This window comes from Chelon labrosus (genome assembly GCF_963514085.1).
Source record: "Chelon labrosus genome assembly, chromosome: 4".
Lineage (NCBI taxonomy): Eukaryota > Metazoa > Chordata > Actinopteri > Mugiliformes > Mugilidae > Chelon > Chelon labrosus.
Window position 1 is genome coordinate 14,692,960 of NC_140340.1, and position 20,637 is coordinate 14,713,596.

At 41.3% G+C, this 20,637-nt stretch overlaps 1 protein-coding gene across 2 annotated transcripts in view; it reads left to right on the forward strand.

Annotated features, from left to right (window-relative positions):
* Window positions 1-20,637, forward strand: part of arhgap9 (Rho GTPase activating protein 9) — a 43,444-nt gene that overhangs the window by 2,220 nt on the left and 20,587 nt on the right. For both annotated transcript variants that reach the window (XM_084542238.1, XM_084542239.1), the window contains exons 2-7: window positions 7,090-7,165; window positions 10,651-10,979; window positions 12,158-12,356; window positions 12,481-12,875; window positions 16,827-17,078; window positions 18,268-18,357. In XM_084542238.1, the coding sequence (XP_084398364.1) occupies window positions 10,761-10,979; window positions 12,158-12,356; window positions 12,481-12,875; window positions 16,827-17,078; window positions 18,268-18,357 (1,155 nt within the window). In that variant the 5' untranslated portion in view covers window positions 7,090-7,165; window positions 10,651-10,760. The remainder of the gene's footprint in view (window positions 1-7,089; window positions 7,166-10,650; window positions 10,980-12,157; window positions 12,357-12,480; window positions 12,876-16,826; window positions 17,079-18,267; window positions 18,358-20,637) is intronic.

Genomic DNA, 20,637 nt, shown 5'->3' on the forward strand with positions numbered 1-20,637 from the left:
TTGCAGAAGGAAACGGCACCGCTGAGGTGCTCAATCGGATTATATTAAATAATTGTATATATAAAGCGACTTTTCACATCAGGGGAAGCACAGATTTATTCATGAAGCATCCCACTTTTGCGAGGTCCTGCTTTTTGGTTCACTGTCATGGCGTACTGGGACATCTAATGGAACTGAGCCGTCATTTCCCTGCTGTAACAAGTCAAAGCATTTGCAGTGGAAATGTCATTTTTATTCATAATATAGCAGTCAATTAGTTGTTTATTTGATGCACGCAACTGAAATAAATTGAGCCTAATACAACAAACCTGCCATAAAACGTTCAGTGTTTCAAGTTAAACTGAATGTTTCACTGGGTTTGAAAAACATAAAAACAAAGTATAATTCTTTTAAGCCTAAATTCTGACACTATAGTTTGTTATTGATTCATTTGCAGATCTTTTTATTTATAATTCGATTAATTATTTAGTCTTTAACATGTCAAAAGCATAGTAAAAAAAAAAAAAATGCAGTTTTTCCCAAGCTCTTCAAACTGTCCAATATACACCGATCAGCCACAACATTAAAACCACTGACAGGTGAGAGTAAATAACATTGACCTTCTTGTTACAATTCAATCTTCTGCTGGGAAACTTTTGGACCTGACCTTCATGTGGATGTTACTTAGTCATGTACCACCCACCTAGACCAGACCAGGCACGCCCACCCCATAGCAATGACACTCCTTGATGGCAGCAGCCATCCCCAGCAGGATGCAGCCTGACACAGGCACACACACAAAAACGGTTTAGGAACAACTCAGAAAACATGAAGAACAGAACAAGGTGTTGACCTGGCCTCCAAATTCACTAGATCCCAAACTAGTCAAGTATCTGTGGGATGAGGCCCCTCCCCTCAACCCATAGGACCCAAATGCCCCCAACAACATTCTGTTGCCAGACACCACAGGACACCCTCAGAAGGCCCATGTCCATTCTCTCATGAGTCACAACTGTTTTGGAGGCAAAAGGGAGACCTACACAATATTAGGAAGGTGGTCATAATGTTATGACTGATTGGTGTATATTGTAATATATTTCTTATATTACATAAACAGTAGCATATTCTTGCATTTGAAAAGCTGAAGCCATATGTTTTTTGTCATTTTATTTCCTGAATTATAACTGAAATTGTGAATGCAACTTTTTAATCTTGAACAGATTGTTGCTGCTATAATGAATTATGTTGTTGTATTTTGTTTGTTAAATGTCAAAAGCAGTCTGTATCTTTGGCTTTAACAAAATGACAGCGACGGCTAAGTTATGACTTTGAATACACCAGTCAGAACAAACTAGGTGTCTTATTTGCTCTCTGTACTATGTTGTGTACATTAAGCAGCTTTCTATGTCACAACTACTCTAAAGCATTACATTCACATCTGTGCTCTGTTCTTTTAATCCATTTAATCCTGCTTTTACCTTTAGCATCAGCGCAATCATTTTCTGCTCGCTGGCTCGTGTTACGCATAGGTACATTACTACGGACATCATGAGTTAATGCTATTTCATACACTGTCGCAAGATTTAAATTGGACAAAGTCTACGTTAGAGTGGAAACAATCAGTCCATTACATGGTTAATTGATTGAATGAAAAATAATCTGCAACCGTATCCACAGTGAATCAATCAGTTTTGACATTTTTCAACCACATGTAGTAAAATAAGGCATCTTCTCACTGTAAACTGAATATTTTTCATTCATTATTAGAATAACAGTGGCATCAAGCTTGAAATGAACAGACCAGATGTTCCCACGCATAAACTCTTTAACTGATTGCTAATGTTTGACGTATCCTAGCGCTTATTGTGATTTGTGTAATGTTCCTTCGCTGAGCAAACAACCCTTTTAACCCTCTGGAGGCACCTCAGCTGTATGTGTGTGTGTGTGTGTGTGTGTGTGCGCCTCTTCTCTATACCGTTTGCCTGCTCTTTCTTGTGCCCCTGCAGTATCGCGCTCACTTCAGCTGCACATAGCTGAAAGTGGGTCTTCGACTTGCCTGATAGCTTTTGACAGCTCACTCTCATCCCCGGTGGATCAATGGAGCTCAGCGCTCTTCATTAGAAACATCAATGTACTGCACATTCCCACAGGCTCAGCAACAGCCCACCAGCCCAGCCCAGGGAGTGAAGAGTTATTTTATTCTCTAAAAAAAAAAAATCTTTCTTGACTTACATGTGACATTTACATTGTTCAGATTGAAACTATTATAGGAATATGGTGAATGAAGAATTGTGTGCACAGCAGGTCACACGTGATAGGGAAAAAACAATATTTGTTTTCATTTTGTTTACATCACGTGTCATAAACAATGTGAACATATCTTATTTAATTTGATTTCCCCAGACAAAAATCAGTACACGCTTACATCAATCCTACATCAGTCTTCAACAAAGAAATAAATCAGCCGCTCTGGCTCTACAGCGTAGTTTTAATTTAAAGAAACACACAAAGGACAAAATGATAAATCGTTTCACTGCTGACATAATTTGTCAGAAGTTATTCAGTTATTCACATGACATTCATTAACAGAAAAATAAAAGCCAAATAATATGCTTCTGGTTTCTCAGAGGAGCAGATTTGCTGCTTTTTTAATGTTTGTATATCCCTGGAAATCTATTGAATTTTGGGTTTAAGGTAGCCTGACTCAATTCTTATCAGAATACGAGTCTGGTAACACGCCATTTGAATTTCATTATGGGGCGTCTTTCAACTTATACAGAGAAGAAAAAAAAATAACTCTGCATGCAATTGGATAGTCCTACAACTCCTCTGTGCTCAGGTGACGTGGATGGATGACTACGTTGCTGTCACTCTTCTGCCAATCAGCGTGAAGCCGAACAATGTGATTGGCCAAGCAGATCTATATAATCCCAATGGAGCAGTTAGGGTTACTGCAATTTCTTTACTATTTTCACACATTCTGAAGTGTAAATGAGCAATTAATTTGTTGCCTCATTAATAAATCCATGTGAATTGTCCTCAAAACCAAAATCATGCTATTTCATTGCCTTAAAAATATCATTCTCCCGCATCCTTTCAAAGTAAAATCATAAGATGAGATCAACATTTTGTGCTGTTTCTCACATGTAAGCTGCTTATTGAAATAAGGGGCTTTTTCATAAGCTTATTTCTCTACCACTTTGTTTCCTTTCAAACTAGAAGAATACCAAAGTGTGTTTTCACCTTCTTTTTTTTTTTCCTGTGAAAAATGCATAAGCTAATTAAAAAATGTGATGCTTGAATTAATTCTTTCAAGAGTTTAAAATGGCCCCTCGGCATTCCTGCGCTACTTTGCCTCACTGGCAAACGCCGGTCTGTCTGGTTGTTGTTTATATTCAAATAGGGGAGCTTGATTATTATACAAGTGAGCCCTCTGAAGAAGTTTGCTATGCGTCGATGCAGGCTGCAGGGTTCATTGTAAACACGAGGGTTGCGTCAGCGACGCTTGAAATGATGGCATCACACATATGAAGTGTTGTTATGTGCAACAAGGAGAAAAAAAAAAAAAGTACTGGAGACACTGGAGATGGTAGTTGGTCACAGAGGTTGTTGTCACGATGACAGTAGCCAGCCGGAGCCAATGGCTGCTTCACTGTCATCATCTGCTTTTTGATTGGTTCTCTGACAATTTACTCAGCTAATCACTGAAAGAATCCAGCCCACCTGTTTAGTCCCTTATACACACACACACACACACACACACACACCTCTGCACACACATATTCAGCTGGCAGCCGTCACACTGGGAAACGCTGTGTGTGTTTCAGTGTGTCTCTCTGGTCTGATCATCAATAATGCATGGCTTTGGGAGGATGAAAGGCTGTTTTGGCTCCAGGCATGTGTCTCATATGGAGAGAAAGACATCAGCGCTAGTAGTTCTAACTGTACATCCATAGACTAAGTGAATGCTTCTCCACGTGGCTTTTCTCTGTAGAACTGTTCATCAGGCTGCGAGTGGTCCGATTTCAGGCTAAATATGTAAATCAATTCATTAATTAAAATCAGAAGAGAGATTTTTTTTCTTGTCAGATCTGAGAGTCCAAATAAAAGCTCTGAAGGAGAAATGCAGATTTTGACTTGTGGTGCGGCGACGTTAACGTTGCTAATAGTACCTAAGCAAATGTAAGTATTAAATCTTGAGTCTTGAGTCATTAAGACGTCATGTTTTAGATTTTACTTTAGTATTTCTTTCAGGTGCACAGTAGTTTAGATAAGGTAATGGAGGTTGCCATCTTGGCAGTGCCTGACTCCATTTAAGTCCTCGCTAATTCAAAAATGAGCAAAGAGGTGGAGTGTACGTGGTGCTGAGGCGGGCAGGTGACACCTAGGCAGATAGCTAGCGACCTGTGAGGGCACCAAGTTTTCACTCAAAGTGGCCACACCCTAATGCATGCCTATCTTAAAGCTTTGATACATCAGGCTATGGCATAGATCAGACACAAAAGCATGAATGTAGCTTAACTCCGTGGTAGACAACAAGCAATCTATGGCGTCAACCTCCTGTCATTCAAAGCAGCCACACCCTTAAATATGTATAACTTTAAGCCAGTTTAAACAGGATATATAAAAGTTAACCACCATGGATGCGGGAATTAGCTATGACTTGTTTTTGGAGTCTGCCTCAAGTGGCCATTAGAGGAACTGCACTTTATGGCAATGCCTCTTTGGCTTCATGTTTTAGCCCTGGAGGTTACTGCTAGGTTACAACCTTTTACCTATAATGTATGATGTGATGCAATATTTTACCTCACAAGCCTTACCTGACCAAGTTTAACAGCTGTTATATAGTGATCATGCACAAGCTCCTTGTGCCATTGTAAAGAACTGAGTTACAAGCAGCTGTTTTGCTGACACGGTTATTAAATCATCAGTCCTGTTGACTGAATCACTTTTTAACTATTGTTCTGGTAATTAACATCTGAACCGTGTGTCTCTTGTGCAGCAACTTTTTTAAACTTAATTTCCCCTGACGCCGTCGGATGTAGACATTCACGTGTAAATACAGTACAGTGTACGTGCGTATTGAGTGTGTGTTTGCTGTGTGTACACGTGGGAGTGCACGCAACAACCCTTTGAAGTTCCTCATTCACTCTATACTCCTCTTCCCCATGTCTCATCTCTCTTTGAACACCATGTAGCCATGATTATTAAAGCCGCCCTCTTCCCACTTCAAACATATGGAATGAATGTGGATGTGATATGACGGCAAACTCTCCACCAACACCCTGCTCTCCGCTCCAGTCCTGCCATGCGGTGAACTGTGATACGTCCAGAGATCCTAAATAATCTCTGTGGGAGCTAAACCTGCCATTCACTTGTTTGTCTTTGAGTGGAGGCTGGAGCTACTTGGAGTAGGTATTGCATAGTTTATCTAGAACAATACTGAGCTACGAGGGAAATTGAAATATTAATACTTTTCTTGGCATCAGCTCAGGTGCTCTGTTTCCCTCTTAAGCGTACATCCTTGTTTAATCCCATAGATTTTAATTTGCATTCATTGTCTCTTTTCTGTCCTGGCCTTCAGCCTCAGGGCGTCACGGTAACGTTATCTTCAGGTGGTTTTGCATGCATGCCTTAAACCGTAAACCACAGTATATCGGGCTCATTGTTTGTACTTCACACTACGGCCTTGTACCGTGTTTTTACTTCACTGACGTCTCAGAGTGCCCTTGAACACACCAACAACAAACGTCGCTTGCAGCTCTAGTGTCATATGATGACAATACTATTTATAAAAAGATAATACGCCTCCCTCCACAGTAAAATTGTGTTGTGCTCATCATTCCCGCACATGAATTTTTGATCGTCCCTGAGCAGATTGATGTATGAAGCGGGAAAATGTCTGTGTGGTCGCCATAAAACTTAGTTAAAGCTTAAAGCTAAAGCTAAAGCTTAGTCAAATATGCATGATATGGAAACTCAGAAACACCAACAGACACAGAAGATTTACTGTTCATTAAAGTAGATGACATATTGTGTGCAGAAATTAAACTTCGAAATAAAAAAAAATATTTGCATATTCTGTTTTTTGTTTTGTTTTTTAAATGATGGACAAGCAGTAAATTGACTGGCTTAATTTCTAACTGATTAATTAAGATTTTGTTTGAGTAAAAACTATCCCAGACATGAATTATGATCATTCTAAATTAGGTTCTATATTAAGTAAAAGAAAATCAGCTTAAAAAGCTTTACAAGAAAATGATAAGGCTTGATGCTTCAAGCTAACCTGCTATTTTTATGTCATTGTGGCACAAACTGAACTCCATTTCTGCCTTGGAAGTTGAGAAGTGTATTTAAAAATATATGAATGCTTTGGAAAATGATCAACTATACATGCAAAACCACTAAGAGGGTTTATAATCTCTAAAGTACTTAATCCAGTGGACATTATTGGTTCTTGATTTGACTGAAACATGCTGGTGGCATAGCATGGCACCCTTGTAAAATTTATCCAGGTTTTAAAAGTAGTCAGACTAAACCTGAGATGGTTTGTCCAAATGAAATGTCCTCTCTTTCACTGACGAAATCCGCGTGGCGGTTTGTGGTTTAACTCTGACGTCCAGCGGCACAGCTGACCAGCCAGCTCTGCGTTCGGATCAATAGCTCAATCAATCATCCGGTCTGCTGGTTGCTTTTGTTTGTTCAGCACACAGGACCCGTTTGTCTCGCTTCATAGTTCGCACATCCAGCTATGATTTATTTGCATGAATGGGTAACAGCCAGCTGATGCTCTTTCTGTCTCTGCCACGCCCTCTTTTTTTTCATCTCTCAGGCAAAATGCTGGCTAAATGAGGGAAGGTAGGGTCAGCAGGGGTTCAGTCAGTAGAGGCGGGATAATTTGGCTGCATGGGATTAACTGTTTGTGTGTATGCATTGGTGAATGAGGAGCAGAGGCTGTATTTTATTTTCTGCAGGACGGAGCTGCTAGCATGTGTTGGTTTTGGTGGTTTTCTGCCACACCTTCACACTTCAGTTTTTTTATTTTTTTTTTTAAATACACTTTAAAGGGTTTCTCATCTTTTTTTTTTTTTTCCTGTATGTGTGTTTAAGGCTTCTCGGACATATTTGTCTGACTACAGAGTGAGCTGGTGACCGTGTTGACATAGATACGCTCTTCAAGACCATGGTGAGTGGCTCTGATTCTCTCTCTTTTGCTCTCTCGCATGCATGCACAAATTGTATACTTTCCATTTCTTCAACTCAGCCTGCACGCAGAATGTGAGTTAAAATGAAAGCACTCTGTCTTCACTTATTTTCTTATTTCTTCCCCCTGTGTTTTCTCCTGCGTCTCTTTATTTAGTGTCTGTTGATACCACGTCATGAGCCATGTGGCTTCGGTTTCTGGCACAAACTGCCTCTGCCTCTCAGCGGCCCGTGACAGAGCGCCCATGCCTGTCTCTGACACCATATGGCCTTCTCTGTATGTTGGTGTGTGTGACGGCAGTGTCCTCTCTGCTGCTATGTGACCCGCAAATAGAAACACAGTCTGCCCTCATTTTCCCCTTTTTTAGATCATCGTTTGTTTTCTCACACAGAACTTTAGGTTTAGGTACCATTAAGTTGTAATGAGCGTTTCTATTTGTGTTTTGCCATAAAAAAAAGCTATTTACGTTTCTGGTGTGAATCAGACGGAACAACTATAATTAAAATCGTGAGTCAACGAATAATGAAGGCCTACACAACCTGGCTTGTCCTGTCACCCCCTCAGTTCTTACCCTTTTGGAGATTTGAGCCTAAAGCCACGATAATACAAAAGGGGCTTTAACCCAGCTGTAACAGCCTAATTTGCTCACAACATTTTCAAACCTCCTCTGCTAGTGTAGAAGGTTTATGCCTGTCACATCCTGTGTCTTACTTCACAAATGTTCAGTTAGGTAAAGCCTGTCGTTTCTTTTTATCTGCCAGTTGTTTTGAGCAGCAGAGAAAGACAGGAAAAGGCACCCAGGTGTGCTGTAGCATCATTAAAGCACTTCCTGTTTGTGCATGGAGAAGAGCTCGTCGTGGACAAGCTATATGATTAGCATTGCTGTATGCTTTGGTTTTTCTTTAATCTCAGGGTGTGTTGTAATTGTTCCCCGCACTTCTCAATGGTAAGATACAGCCATGCAGCTGGACCGTTAAGCCAAAAACAGCCACTACTCTGCGCTGCCTCTACGCTCGGTTGTTGTATTGACATCTTGTGTATTGACAGGGCAACTTGTCACTTACTTTAAGTACCGGTGCATGCGACTAGCAGATTCTATTGGCTGTTAGGAATTACAGAATATAACTAAACAACAAAAGACACCAAAAAAACAAATGGTAAGATGGAGAGGATATGACCCAAACTGTGGTTGAACCATGGTGTGTCTAGGTTTCCTGTTTGCTCGCTCAGCTCGCGTCTGACTTGTGTCTCTGTCCCTCCAGAGTTTAAAAGTCGAAAAAAACATTTTAGCAGCTTATTGTTTCATACATTCAGTGATGTTTTTTAGAGGAGAATACACTTTGTCAGATACTCACATACGTAACATTTAGCATAAATAAATCTAAGTACGTCGTTAGTCACAGCTACATTACATTCAGCTTAGTGCCGTACACAGGTACACGCTGCACGCATGAATGCAGAGGAAGCTCCTGGAAGATGTAATCAGTCCTGTGACTCAAATAACTAACCAGTAAAAAAATAAAAATAAAAAATAAAAATCTGCTGTGAACCAGCCTAAAACATTTTGACATTTATTCAAAGGCATGTGCACTGTGCATCACTTATACTTGAGTCCTTGAGCTCTAATTTAAGATGAACCACATCTTTTTTATTTTTTATTTTTTTTTGAGGAATTTAAGGCAACTACACAGACTATATATATATATATATATATATAAAAAAATAGTACATTGTGTATCTTACAAATGAAAAGTTTAATTCATAAGCACTGAAACACCTTTTCTCAGAGGCTTTGTTGCCTTACTTGGTCTTGGTCTGTCCAATTAATCATATATAATAACTAGACATATCTTGACTTTTCTGTCAATCACACCAACAGAAATAAAAAGAGATCTGGCTTGTGGTCTCACCAGCTACTTCATGTTTATTAATGTGTTGCCGCTACTCCACAACCTAAACCACTATCCACTTATGTTCTGTGAGAAAGGGGCTTTATTTAATTGCTCTGTTCTTAATGTATGTATATATTGTATTTATTTCATTACGTTGTGGTGAAGGAGCCTTGCCATTGTGGTTCCTGTGGTACTTGCAGTGAGCGCCTTGCCAGCCATCCAGGCAGGCAGTCCTCCTGCCCATATGCTGGTACAGAGGGGTTTTACTGTAATTCTCTGCCGCCGTGGGGGTTACAGATTCATTCCTGTGCTTTAATAACAGTGGGATTATCAAGGTTCAGTCAGCTATCCCTTCCCCTCCATTACATCAGCTCACAGCTCCATCCAGCTTCATCCATTCCTCTACAGCTCAGGTTTTCTTATTTTCCCATCTAGTCCTACCTACCTGTTCCTAGTGCACTGTTTGGCATATCCCTGGCTTTTAGACTTCGCTTCTTTCTCTTGTCTTGTCTCCCTAAGATGGGTTAGGTCTGATTGTTGCTAGGTGCTTTGGGATGTCCCCCCATTCTGTTTTTTGTGTATGTTATGTCATAGTAGATGTGGGCATGTGGCGGTGAGTGCATGCACTGTGTGAGGCTGTATTTCTATTTGTCTGGCGGAAAGTTAAATGTTCTCTTATGTAAGTGCGTCTTGGCTGGGTAAAGCAAAGGCTTTAGCTCGGGGATGCTGGCTCAGGTGGAGAGATGGAGACGGATGCTATTTTGGGTATGCTGCGCTCCTTGCATCCTCTGAACGCACGAGTTATCCACTCACATGGATCTCTTAGTTCTAACGGGATGAAAGGACAATAGAAAAGCGGTGTGCCGCTGTGGTGTGAAAATATCTGCTCTTCATCCTGTGCCATGTCTGTCGAGTATACTAAAATTGGAATTGGGGAAAAAAAAAAAATCATTTATTTGCACGGTGACAGTGAGTGCTTCAGAAAGTGCTTCAGTTGGTACAACTATTTTGTTGTTGATCATGATCTTCCGGACAGTCACTACCATGACAAAGTCTGAGACAGAAATAAAGTAGATATAACATGTTAATAATTTAGCTTTAGAGCTTTAGAGGTAGTGGTAATCATGTTTGCCTTTGGAGAGAGCCAGGCTTCCTGTTTCCTTCTATTTTGCTAAGCTAAGATAACAAGATGCTGGCTATAGGCTTATGTTGAGGAGACATGTCTCATTATTCATTTTGGTTCATAGTGTCAGAAAATGCATACAGTTCAATGTGAGGTTCTCAAATCTGTGCTTTGTCAGAGCAACAATCCATGAAAAGTTATTTAAAAAAGAATAACTGTGCTGCTTAAAATGTTTTAGTTGTTTTTTTAAATGTTGATGATCTTCCCCAGATTAACACAGGCTGCTGCTTTTAAATATAAAATGATTCATATTCTTTTGAACCTCCACAGCACACGTTGACATCATTGTTCTCTCACACCTCTGCTAATCTCTCTCTCTCTCTCTCTCTTTCTCTCTCTCTCTCTCTCCCTCTCTCTCTCTCTCTCTCTATCCCTCTCCCTGCCTGTTTCAGAGCATGGCACTGGCCTGGCTCCAGTCTCACCTGCCCCGCGCTATCCCAGCCCCTGTCACACATCAGCGCACTCCCAGCAAAGCTTGCTGAACAGGACTGCGTGGAGAGCCATGCTGTCAGGTAGTTGGCGGCGCTCTGTGGGGCAACAGCAGCCGGCTGCGGCGCCCGCGGTGAGCTCCAGGATGACGGTGTGCGGGGTCCCCAGTGGTACGGTGGTCCTCGAGGCCCAGTATGACTACAACTACCGGGGTGCAGACGGGCGGCAGGTTTCCATAAGTGAGGGTGAACGGTTTGTTCTCCTAAAGAAGACCAATACCGACTGGTGGCAGGTGAGAAAGCAGTTCATTTGTTTCTCACGTATCAGTGGAACTATAAATATTAGGAATAAATGGATATAGCGTTCATAATGTTCTGTAGGTTTCCAGGAGTTTTGAGTTTTAAGCAATTTTCTGTATGTTTAGCATCAGGGAACTCATAAAAATACCTAATATCTACAGAGCATGATTTTATCCTTAAAAAAAGTGAAGTAATTAATTTGATGTCGAGAACCATCACCTCATAAAGTGCTCATTTGATGGGGTTGTATTTTCAGCATCAGACTTAATATGTTAGTGAGTATTTACAGCATTGACATGGTGGATGTAGAACTACCTCAAATTAAACTGCAGTTCCCACGTTCTTCAAAATGGAGGAACCTGTCAGTCAGTGCAGTGCCGTGGTGCCTTTTTCCTAAATTGTGAACCACAATGTAGGTCAGTGGCACAGAGGAATAACCTAGATCAGGCTGTGGCTGCACAGAAATACTTGCAATTAGGTTGAAATTAATTGTTGGTTCTTGACCTTTTTATGGGATTTTTAACTAAACTGTCCTTTACCTAGAGTACAAGCACGTTAAGTTTTGTGGCTGACAAACGAGCACGCTACCAGATAGTGGTGAACAATAGAGAGACATTCTTCTGACACAAAATTAGTTCAGTTCTTGCATCATTGCTTTTAGTGGCCCAAAACATCTAAAGGTATAATAAGACACAGAATAATATGCATATTTGCTATTTAGGTATAAGGTTTATTATGACACTGCACCTTTTAACACTCCACCAGTCATAATTGTGTTTATAATGTTGAATGTGTCTTGATGGGAATTGTGTGATAGTTCCTTGTGAGCCCTGTCGAAGAAGAATTTCACCATTTGGGACAGACAATAAAACATATCTATCTATCTATCTATCTATCTATCTATCTATCTATCTTAAAGATGTTAAAGTTCTTAATGTAAAACTAGTCACTGAACTCTTACAATATTGTGGAGAAAAAAAAAGGAAACTTGAGAAGAGAAGTTGTGGGTTGTCTAACTGCGTATGCCTAGATGTCACAAGAAGTGCAACGTTGTGTATTTCCGTACTGGCTTCAGCCCTCGGCTGTGTTTGCTACCGCTCGGTTGGACTAAGTGGATTTACGTGGGGAAGAAATAGCAAAAGCGCATGGAAATCTGTTTGTTCTGCGACAGGTGCGGCGGATTGGAGCGGCCAGTAAAGCGAAGCCATTGTATGTTCCTGCCACATATGTGACGGAAGTACCTATTGCACCAATGCCCTCGCCTCAGCGCCTGGTCATGTCTGCCTCGCTGAACTCCAACCTCAGGATACTGCCACGGGTGTCACTCTCTCCCACCCCGACAGGGACTAATTATAACGGACAGCACCAAGGTAATGAGCAAGAGTGAGGAAGACGGTCAAAGTAAGGAAAGTCTGTGGTTTGAGCTCTATAGTTGCAGTTACAGTAAAAGAGCAAAAGCATTGAAGAACTAATTTTCAAATCTTCCTCGTGCAGTGAACAAACCCATCTATCGCTCCATGGAAAACCTCAGTTCCAACAGTGCCTTCAGTGGGCTGGGCAACAACACCAGCACGGGTGGAGGCCACTTCCCCACGCTGCCCCTCTCTGGATTCACCTTTACCCCCAACTCTCCCACCTCCCCGTCAGGCCACCTCATGGTTCCCGGTTCCCCCGCAGCCTCCACCGACCAAAAAGCACCGCAGAACCCCAGGGTGGTACCCATGATCACTCGGAGCCAGAGCTCCAGCAACCTGCCTGAAAACACGACGGAGAACCCGTATGATGAGTTGGGCGGTGGCTGCGGCAGTCGCGTCATCCACAGGGTCCCCAAGAAGTCCAGTAGCCAGGGGGACGTGGTGGAGGCTTCATGCAAGAACAACCATCTACAGGTAGGGACACATCACACATATGTTACTCAAACATCTGGTTCACACAGCCACTTCACAGCTTGTTAGCTTGTCGAAGTGGTGCTACAGTAGTTAAACTATAGTGTAATGCCAGCATTTTAGTCCAGAGGTTTCAAATATTTGACTTTTTCAGACTTTATCCACTTATTTAATAAAACCAACTTGAGGTGAAAATGTTAAAATCTTAAATAGCTGCAGTGTAGTTTTTGTTGGAACAAAACATGTCTTAACTTAACAACTTGCACAAAGCATAACAACAAACAAAATTTAAATCTACCGCTGGTCTCCAGCAGTTATTTGCTATGACATTAACCAGGCGTTCATGCTTCTGAAAGTAATTAGTATGAGGCTGTGAAGGTGAATTATGGAAAATGGGTCAAACAAATCCCTCACACGCAGCTGACGTTTAAGGAAGTGTGGGATTAGATTAATTTTGACTTCCTCTCATTGGCAAAAAATCTCTAATCTCATGGATTTGCAGGTCAAAACTCCAAAACTGCAACAACCCAGCTGGTCGGTTTTTACTAACGCTGCAAATGGAGAGGGTAAACTTATATAAACCAGGTATAAAAATGTAAAAACTTGATTTTGCTACTGTTGTTTTGATGCACTGTGAAAGTCTTTGCTGCTGTTTTGAGCTTTAAATAGCGAGACAACATTTCCAGGTCGCAAAGAAAAGCAGGAAAAGAAAAGAAAAAAACATACTAAAAGCCTAGTGTGAAAGCCTAGTATTTGAATTCCACGAGATGATGGAGATCAGCCATGGCGACAGAAGTTGTGTTTGATTTACGTCAGTGCTTGACCTTAATAATCCTCCTAGAGCAGCAATCAAGCTAGCATTGTCGTGACGCCACTGCTTCCTTGTATTACATCAGCAGGGATTACGCAAGGCGTTGCTGGTGAGAGGAATACTCAAGGTTATCCTTCTGTCAGCTGAGGGGAAACTCCCTCAGCCGAGTATCTGACCTGTCTCTCTGAATGGACTTGTGTCGCTATTAAACCGTGCGTGCAGAAGTGACTCCTGATTTTGAATAGATGTGATGGCAGTGGAAACGACAGCGCTGTTTTTCTACCTTATCTCTGTTCCTCTCTGTTTGTCTCTTTCTGCCATTGTGTCAGTTCCTATCGCTCTCTGAAGACCCTCTTTATTCGAGCCTTTAATACCAGTAAGCGGGATTATTGCAGCCACATTCAGGTCATAACTCCCTGTTTTTTAATCCAGAACACACTCTCTGAGCATACATTTCTGCCAGCCCTTTTTGTAAGTGCTGCCACACTCATGATGAATTTCAATTAAATTTAATCTTAGTCCTCCAGGGGGAAAAGTAGTTTGAATTTGAAGAAATAAAAAGGACTGAGTGTATTTTTTTTAAATGTTTTTTTGGTTCCACTGTTGGATACTGCACGCCCACGAGCACAAGGACACCAGAACATTAGGCCTATGAGTGATCGTTGTACGTCTTCCAGTCTAGGATGATGACTGTTAGACAACAAGATGCAGCTTAGTCAGATTTATCATGTTGAAGTCAAGGCTCAGTGCAGGTGCATTTCTGACTTTGTTCAAAGGAGCGCTATCACGTTGAAACAAAAAGAGCCTACTACTTTTCAGATTTTACAGCATACTAGAAAAATCAATCCACATAAAATAGAGCCCGTTGAATATCATAAATAATGATATTTTTTCAGCTGGCACCGATTTTTAGGGAGTAAAAAGCACAGATATTGATATACGGACATATTTTCTTCTAAGTATGCATATATGTGTATACATGCTGGCAAACTATAGCTAGCTAGCTGCCTCACTAGCTTAGCAGACTGCTTTTGCTCAACTGTGAAGTGCACGTTCCTACAGTTGCTGCAGATAGATAAGAGCAATATGCCCAATATATAAAAACCAACAGACCGTATACACTGATACAGATGCATCTGCGTTGTGAGGCCGAAACGTCAAGCCAATATCTGATTAACATAAATCACCTTGGGGAAAATTCTGTTAATCTGCACTGGTTTCACGTATTTAGATCTCAGTCAAATGCTGCCTGCCACCGAAAATGAACGTATACGCCTGAACAAGCCGTGGAAGCACACGTGCATCACACAAACTGCACACTCGCAACATCTAGTGTCTAGACTCCTGCTCCCACTGAAACCAAATCTTTCAAGTGCGACATGTAAAGTTCTCATATCTAACATATTCACACCTGCAACGATTCACATATTCTACTTTTTCCAACCACAGGGATGAATCATTAGTATCAAAGCGTGACACTAGTTAATTGTTGGACCAGACCCAGCCTCACAGCATGTCCAGATCAGTATGACGCGAGTCACTTCTCATATGTATGGTCTATAAATAAAGTTTTGCTTTTTTTCTTTTGCTAAGAGATTAAAATATACCTTCAAGTCTTTTATAGATTCATTCTTCAGAAGTCTAATTTTATAGTTTTTATGCGTGTGTATCTTTAAATGTGTGTCTTTAAATGACTCCTCTGACACATTGGTGATTCTAAATTGGCCGTAGGTGTGCATGTGAGTGTGAATGGTTGTCTGTCCCTCTGTGTGAGCCCTGCGATAGACTGGCGACCTGTCCAGGGTCACAGGAACAAGCGGCTACAGAAGATGAATGAATGAATGACATGCAAGTACTGTTCAGTGCATAATTTCATAGAAAGACTTCTGAGTGAGATAAGCAGAAAGAAGCAGTGGGACAGAGAACTTCAGGTGAGTCAAAGACCCAGTGCTGCCCCCTGGAGTTAAACTACAGCCACATCTCTTTCTTCAGACACTCGCACGTCCCCTACACACCATGTTTCTTCAGTTATTAGATGAAACACTGCGTTGTGTAACAGGGATCAGCCAGCTCGTCTGTAAATCAGTTATTGACTCATGTCGCGGCTGTATTCTGCAGAAATCTTACATGCATATCCGTTCAATTAATTTCACTGGACTTATGGTCCTTCTTTTATATCTTTTGCTTTGATGCTGTCTGTCTGGGCAAGCACACGTGTTTGTGTAAGATCTGTCTTAATCCAGAGACAAGTTATTCTATAGTAAAAGGCAGACGGATTTATTTGTCTCTGTCTGTGGTCTCTCTGGGGTTTCCGTCTTATATTTACGCACCGGGATCTCCACTTTTGTCCAAGCCATGGTTTTTAATCTGTGCTGTTATTTATTTTTTTATTTTTTTAGAAACTAAAACTTAATAAAAGATGCTTTCAAAACTGATAATAGTTTACCTTGTTCGTAGGTACGGGCAGGTATGTCGTTCCAAGCATCCTTTAGAGCTTTTCAGTGTTCCTCTATGGGTTTAGGCTGTGTCCGTGATGTTGAGACGGTAGTGCTGTGGTACATGGACACACGAATGGTTCTCCTGCCTTTAAAAATCATGCAGCAACTTGAAAGGAAAGTGAAGCCAGAAACTCAGATGTGCCCAGACCTGCAGTTCCTTAAATCACCACTTGAGGCTGGCTCCTAAAGAGAGTAGTTTGGTGTTTATAGCTAATTTCCTCATTCGTGTCGCCATTTTAAGTTCTATTCTGGTTTAAGTGTATGTGTTAAGGGCAAGGCTGTTTTGTGTAGCAGGTGGGTGGCCTCCCTTGTTGGTAGCTGTCTATTTAGATGTCACAAGCCCACCTTTTTTGAATTACCCGGGAGTCAGGTGGAGACAGAGGGAGTCACATTCATTGAACTTCAGAGCCTTTCTTCAAGGATCTTATAGATGATGTCAGGGAGGTATTATCTTTATGTAGAGTCAATGACTAAAGCTCACTATGGCTTCCTAACAAACACAATATTTGCTCCTTTTTGAGTAACATTCGCTGAAAAATACAGTGAACAGCTATTTTAAGAATGGATTTAATCTGGCTTCTTTCATCTCCGCATACACTTATGACTTTGCCTCTCTTGTTCTTCTCCTCTCCATCTGCCTTCAAGGTCCCAACAGAGTCGTACCTGCCCCAGCTGTCCTGGCAGGACTCCCCTCTTTATAATGAAATGCAGCAAGAGAAGCGTCAGTCACAGCAAGAGCCACCTGTCCCTGCTCCGGGTCAGCAGCCTGTTCAGGTCTTGGACCTGTGGGAGCAGTACTTCGATCCGACCACAGGTAGATGGTTCTACGTCAACAGCATCACCAAGGAGAGGTCCTGGAAGCCCCCTCGGCGGGCCCGCAGTCAAACTACCCACAAGGTAAAGCATCACGCATAGCAGGTATTCGCTGCTTGTTACTCTTCCTGAATCCTGAATATTTTGTGACTTAAATGGGGGAAGGTTGGCATTTTCTGAGATGGATGAAAGTGTCTTCCCTCAAAGGAGAGGAGAGAAAAGGTTCAGGATGTAGAATGAAAGAGAAAGATCATTTATATGCACACACGGTTTCACTGTATCAGCACTTAAATGGACCTTTTCAGTCAAAGAGCTTCACAGAACCCAAAGGAGAGCAGCATGGTTGGCATTTGTCTCTTTACTTAAACACAGAGGGCTTCAGACACAGCTGGAGTCGAGTGCACAAGGGGAGACTCCCATATGAGTTTAAGTAGTAGATGTACTCACTTTGGCACTAAGTCACATTGAGCTTAAAACGGTCCTGCAGAGTTTATTTTATTTTTTACCTCCACTTTTACCAATTTAAATGCAATGTGTGTATTCTTGTGTGTATCTTAAAGAAACGTGTTGAATTCACTTAAAAAATAAATTAAAAAAGTAAAAGTAGATCTTTAACGTTTAGTGTCTACTTACAGCACTAGTAGAAATCAAAAACCACCACTCCACAGAAACATTAACGTAAAATGACGCTGATACAGACAAATATGTGAGTATCTGGGGTGTTGAGATTGGCTAGCAGCTGCTTAGCTTAGCTTAGCTTAGCTTAGCACAAAGAATGAAAACACAGGCAAATTGATAGCCTTTAAATCCTCACTAATTAATACATTATGCCATGTTTGTTCAGCCTGTGCAGTAGTCAAGGATAAAAATATAATGAGAGGTACTTAGAAATCTGTTTCTTGGCTTGACTAGTTCCTCAAAAGTATTTAGTTGTCTCCAGGAAGTCTCTGCTCTAGGCCAAGAACCTGTCAGGCGTATAACCCTGTATGAAATTTGACTTCATAAATACTATACAGACACAAGAATAATATCAACCTTGAATTATATCTCTCAGAAAACAAGCTGTTTTTTTTTTTTTAGTAGAATATCTAATTGATCGTTATTCAATAAACTAAATGGTACAAAACAGTACCAACAGCATTTAACATTCTGTCAGTTCGTCATTCTTCAGATAGATCAGTGTTTAGGTTTGCTCAATAATAAAAGCTAACAATGTAAGACACTGCCTGTTTCACAATATCTGTGTGTTTTGTTTCTTTCTTTCCTGTTGCAGGTCAGTCCAGTACAAACTCAGACGTTACCCAGGGACACCAGCAATCTGTCACTACCACTTTCTGAAGCCGGCAATGGGACTACGCACAGGGTAAATACAGCATATCGTTCTTACACTGACGATCCCTCCTGATTCTGTCGTAGCTTCTTTAGCAGTTCAGTCACCTTTCCTGCTTGCAGTCAAAGGACATATTACAGTTTAAGATGTTGAGATCAGAATGAGGATGCAATGAAGCCGACAAAGGGAATGATTCACGACGTGTGGCTTCCTACAAGTGGAAAATCATGTGGGCTGCTGCTTAGGTTCTTTTCAACATGTGAGTGTTACTAACGGACGAGCACCATGTGTGCATTTAATATTTCCTTTTGTGTATCCAGTGCTGCAATTAAAAAAAAGTTTCATTCAATTTGAGGAAAGTTGTAGGAAAGTTGCAAATGTACTGATGGAAGCAGAAATTGAGAAGAAGAGCTTAGAGAAAAAGAAGCAAGAGCCTCCTTTGAGGGGAACTCGGACGTGGTTGTTGTCATTATTCAGGTTGCTAAAGGTCCATGTCAGAACAATGACATGCTACATACTGCTGTTGACTAGGCCATGTTGGTTGGTTGTTTGCAATATTTCTTTGTTTGGTTAGCTGCTGAGCAGGCCATACAGGCCAACAGCATTTGGTTAGCTAATATTTTACAAGGTTTGAATTATCCTCTGCTGCTCTGTGGGGCGTACAAGCTGTCATATCTCATGACCGTAGGTTTGTTAGGGTTTCTCAGTTGGACAGGGCCTCTAAATGTGTTTTGCCACAAGGGATTGTAACATCTAATCCTGTGTATTAACGCATGTAGTTTGAACATCAGTATCTGTAATACATGTAGTATCTTAACTTTATTATAATATTAGATATTATACATTTAGTTGTGACAGCCAAGGCCAGAATCATTATGTTTTTGTGTTGTCCGTACATATCCGTACATCCCAATTTTTGCGTTGTCTCAGGAATACCTTTTTTCTTCACATTTGGCACAAATGTTCACTTGGACGCAAGAATGAAGTGAGCAGGATTCAGAGGTTAAAGGTCCTCATGTGTGACTTCATGGTCCTCCCAGTTTTGTTAATGCACCTTCTCAGGAAGGATTTGAGGAAATTCTGACTAAAGGATGAACTGATTAGTTTTTGGGTCACTTTGAATTGACCTCTCAAAACCCATTTCGGTTCGTAACTCAAGAATTCATTCTCTAATTATGTCTACATTTCTAATACGTGGCGCCCGATACCTGATACCTGACTCGCGGCACCTGGTTGAGGAGGAACCTCCTCCCCTCTCTCCCACACCTCAATACTTCCTGTCTCTCCCCACTGATGAATTTTAAATGAAGACATAAAAATGCCCAAAAATCACTTAATGCCATAACATTTATTCAGCAGTAGCAACCTCCAATGCTGAAAAATGTATCCAAGCCCCAAACCACTGCGTCACCTGCTCGCCTTAGCTCCACTCACACTTCACCCCTTTTCACATTTTTTGAATTGACTTCAAAGTTTACCCAACTCTGCTACACCGATCTTCAAAAAAACACGTTAATGAAACCTAGGGATGACGTCCATCTATCTTTATACGTTATACAGACAACAGTCGTCACTATATATAGATTATCATTCGTGGATGAAACTGTAATTTTATTTTATTTTTACATTTCTTCCTAATCATTTGTATAATCTGGTTTTAAAATCCACACCCCCGTGCTGACATTCAGTGACCCTTGTCATGGGGAAGTTCTGGGGAAGCGCTAATCAGGAAGCTCCGTGCACAGCAAGTAATCATTCTAAGAAGTTGGTTTTTCAGACACGTAAAGAAGTGTTAAAATTTGTACCTTTTTGCCCCTTACACAGACGTGCACACCCTGCAAACTGCTTTGATGTGAATGTATTGTCGGCCTTTGTCTGTCACCCAGAGTGCACGCAGCGCCCAGACAAGCGCCGCACTCCAGATTAAAGCCGACAGAAACGCTGAGTTCGGCCAAACTAAAAAGGAGATTACACCCTTCTCGTCGCCCCCTCATTCACTGACCGACTCACCTCCTCATTTATTTCTTTATATATTAACTGCCCTCCGACGCTCACTTCATTTGACATTATGTTTTTTTTTTTTTTTCCCCGCTGGCCTCATCCCTGAAGGTAAACAACGAGCTAATGCCTCTTGATCTGATGCAGATGAGCAGAAGCCATTAGGGTCACACAGAGGGACACGGCCGAGTGTGTCAAATCCACAACGTTATGAAACGCTGCTAAATTTAAACCGCTCGCTGAAACTTCCCATCGGCCTCAAAACCACTCCCGGACCTTCGCAGATGCCGTCACAATAAAAACCTCCAGTGTGTC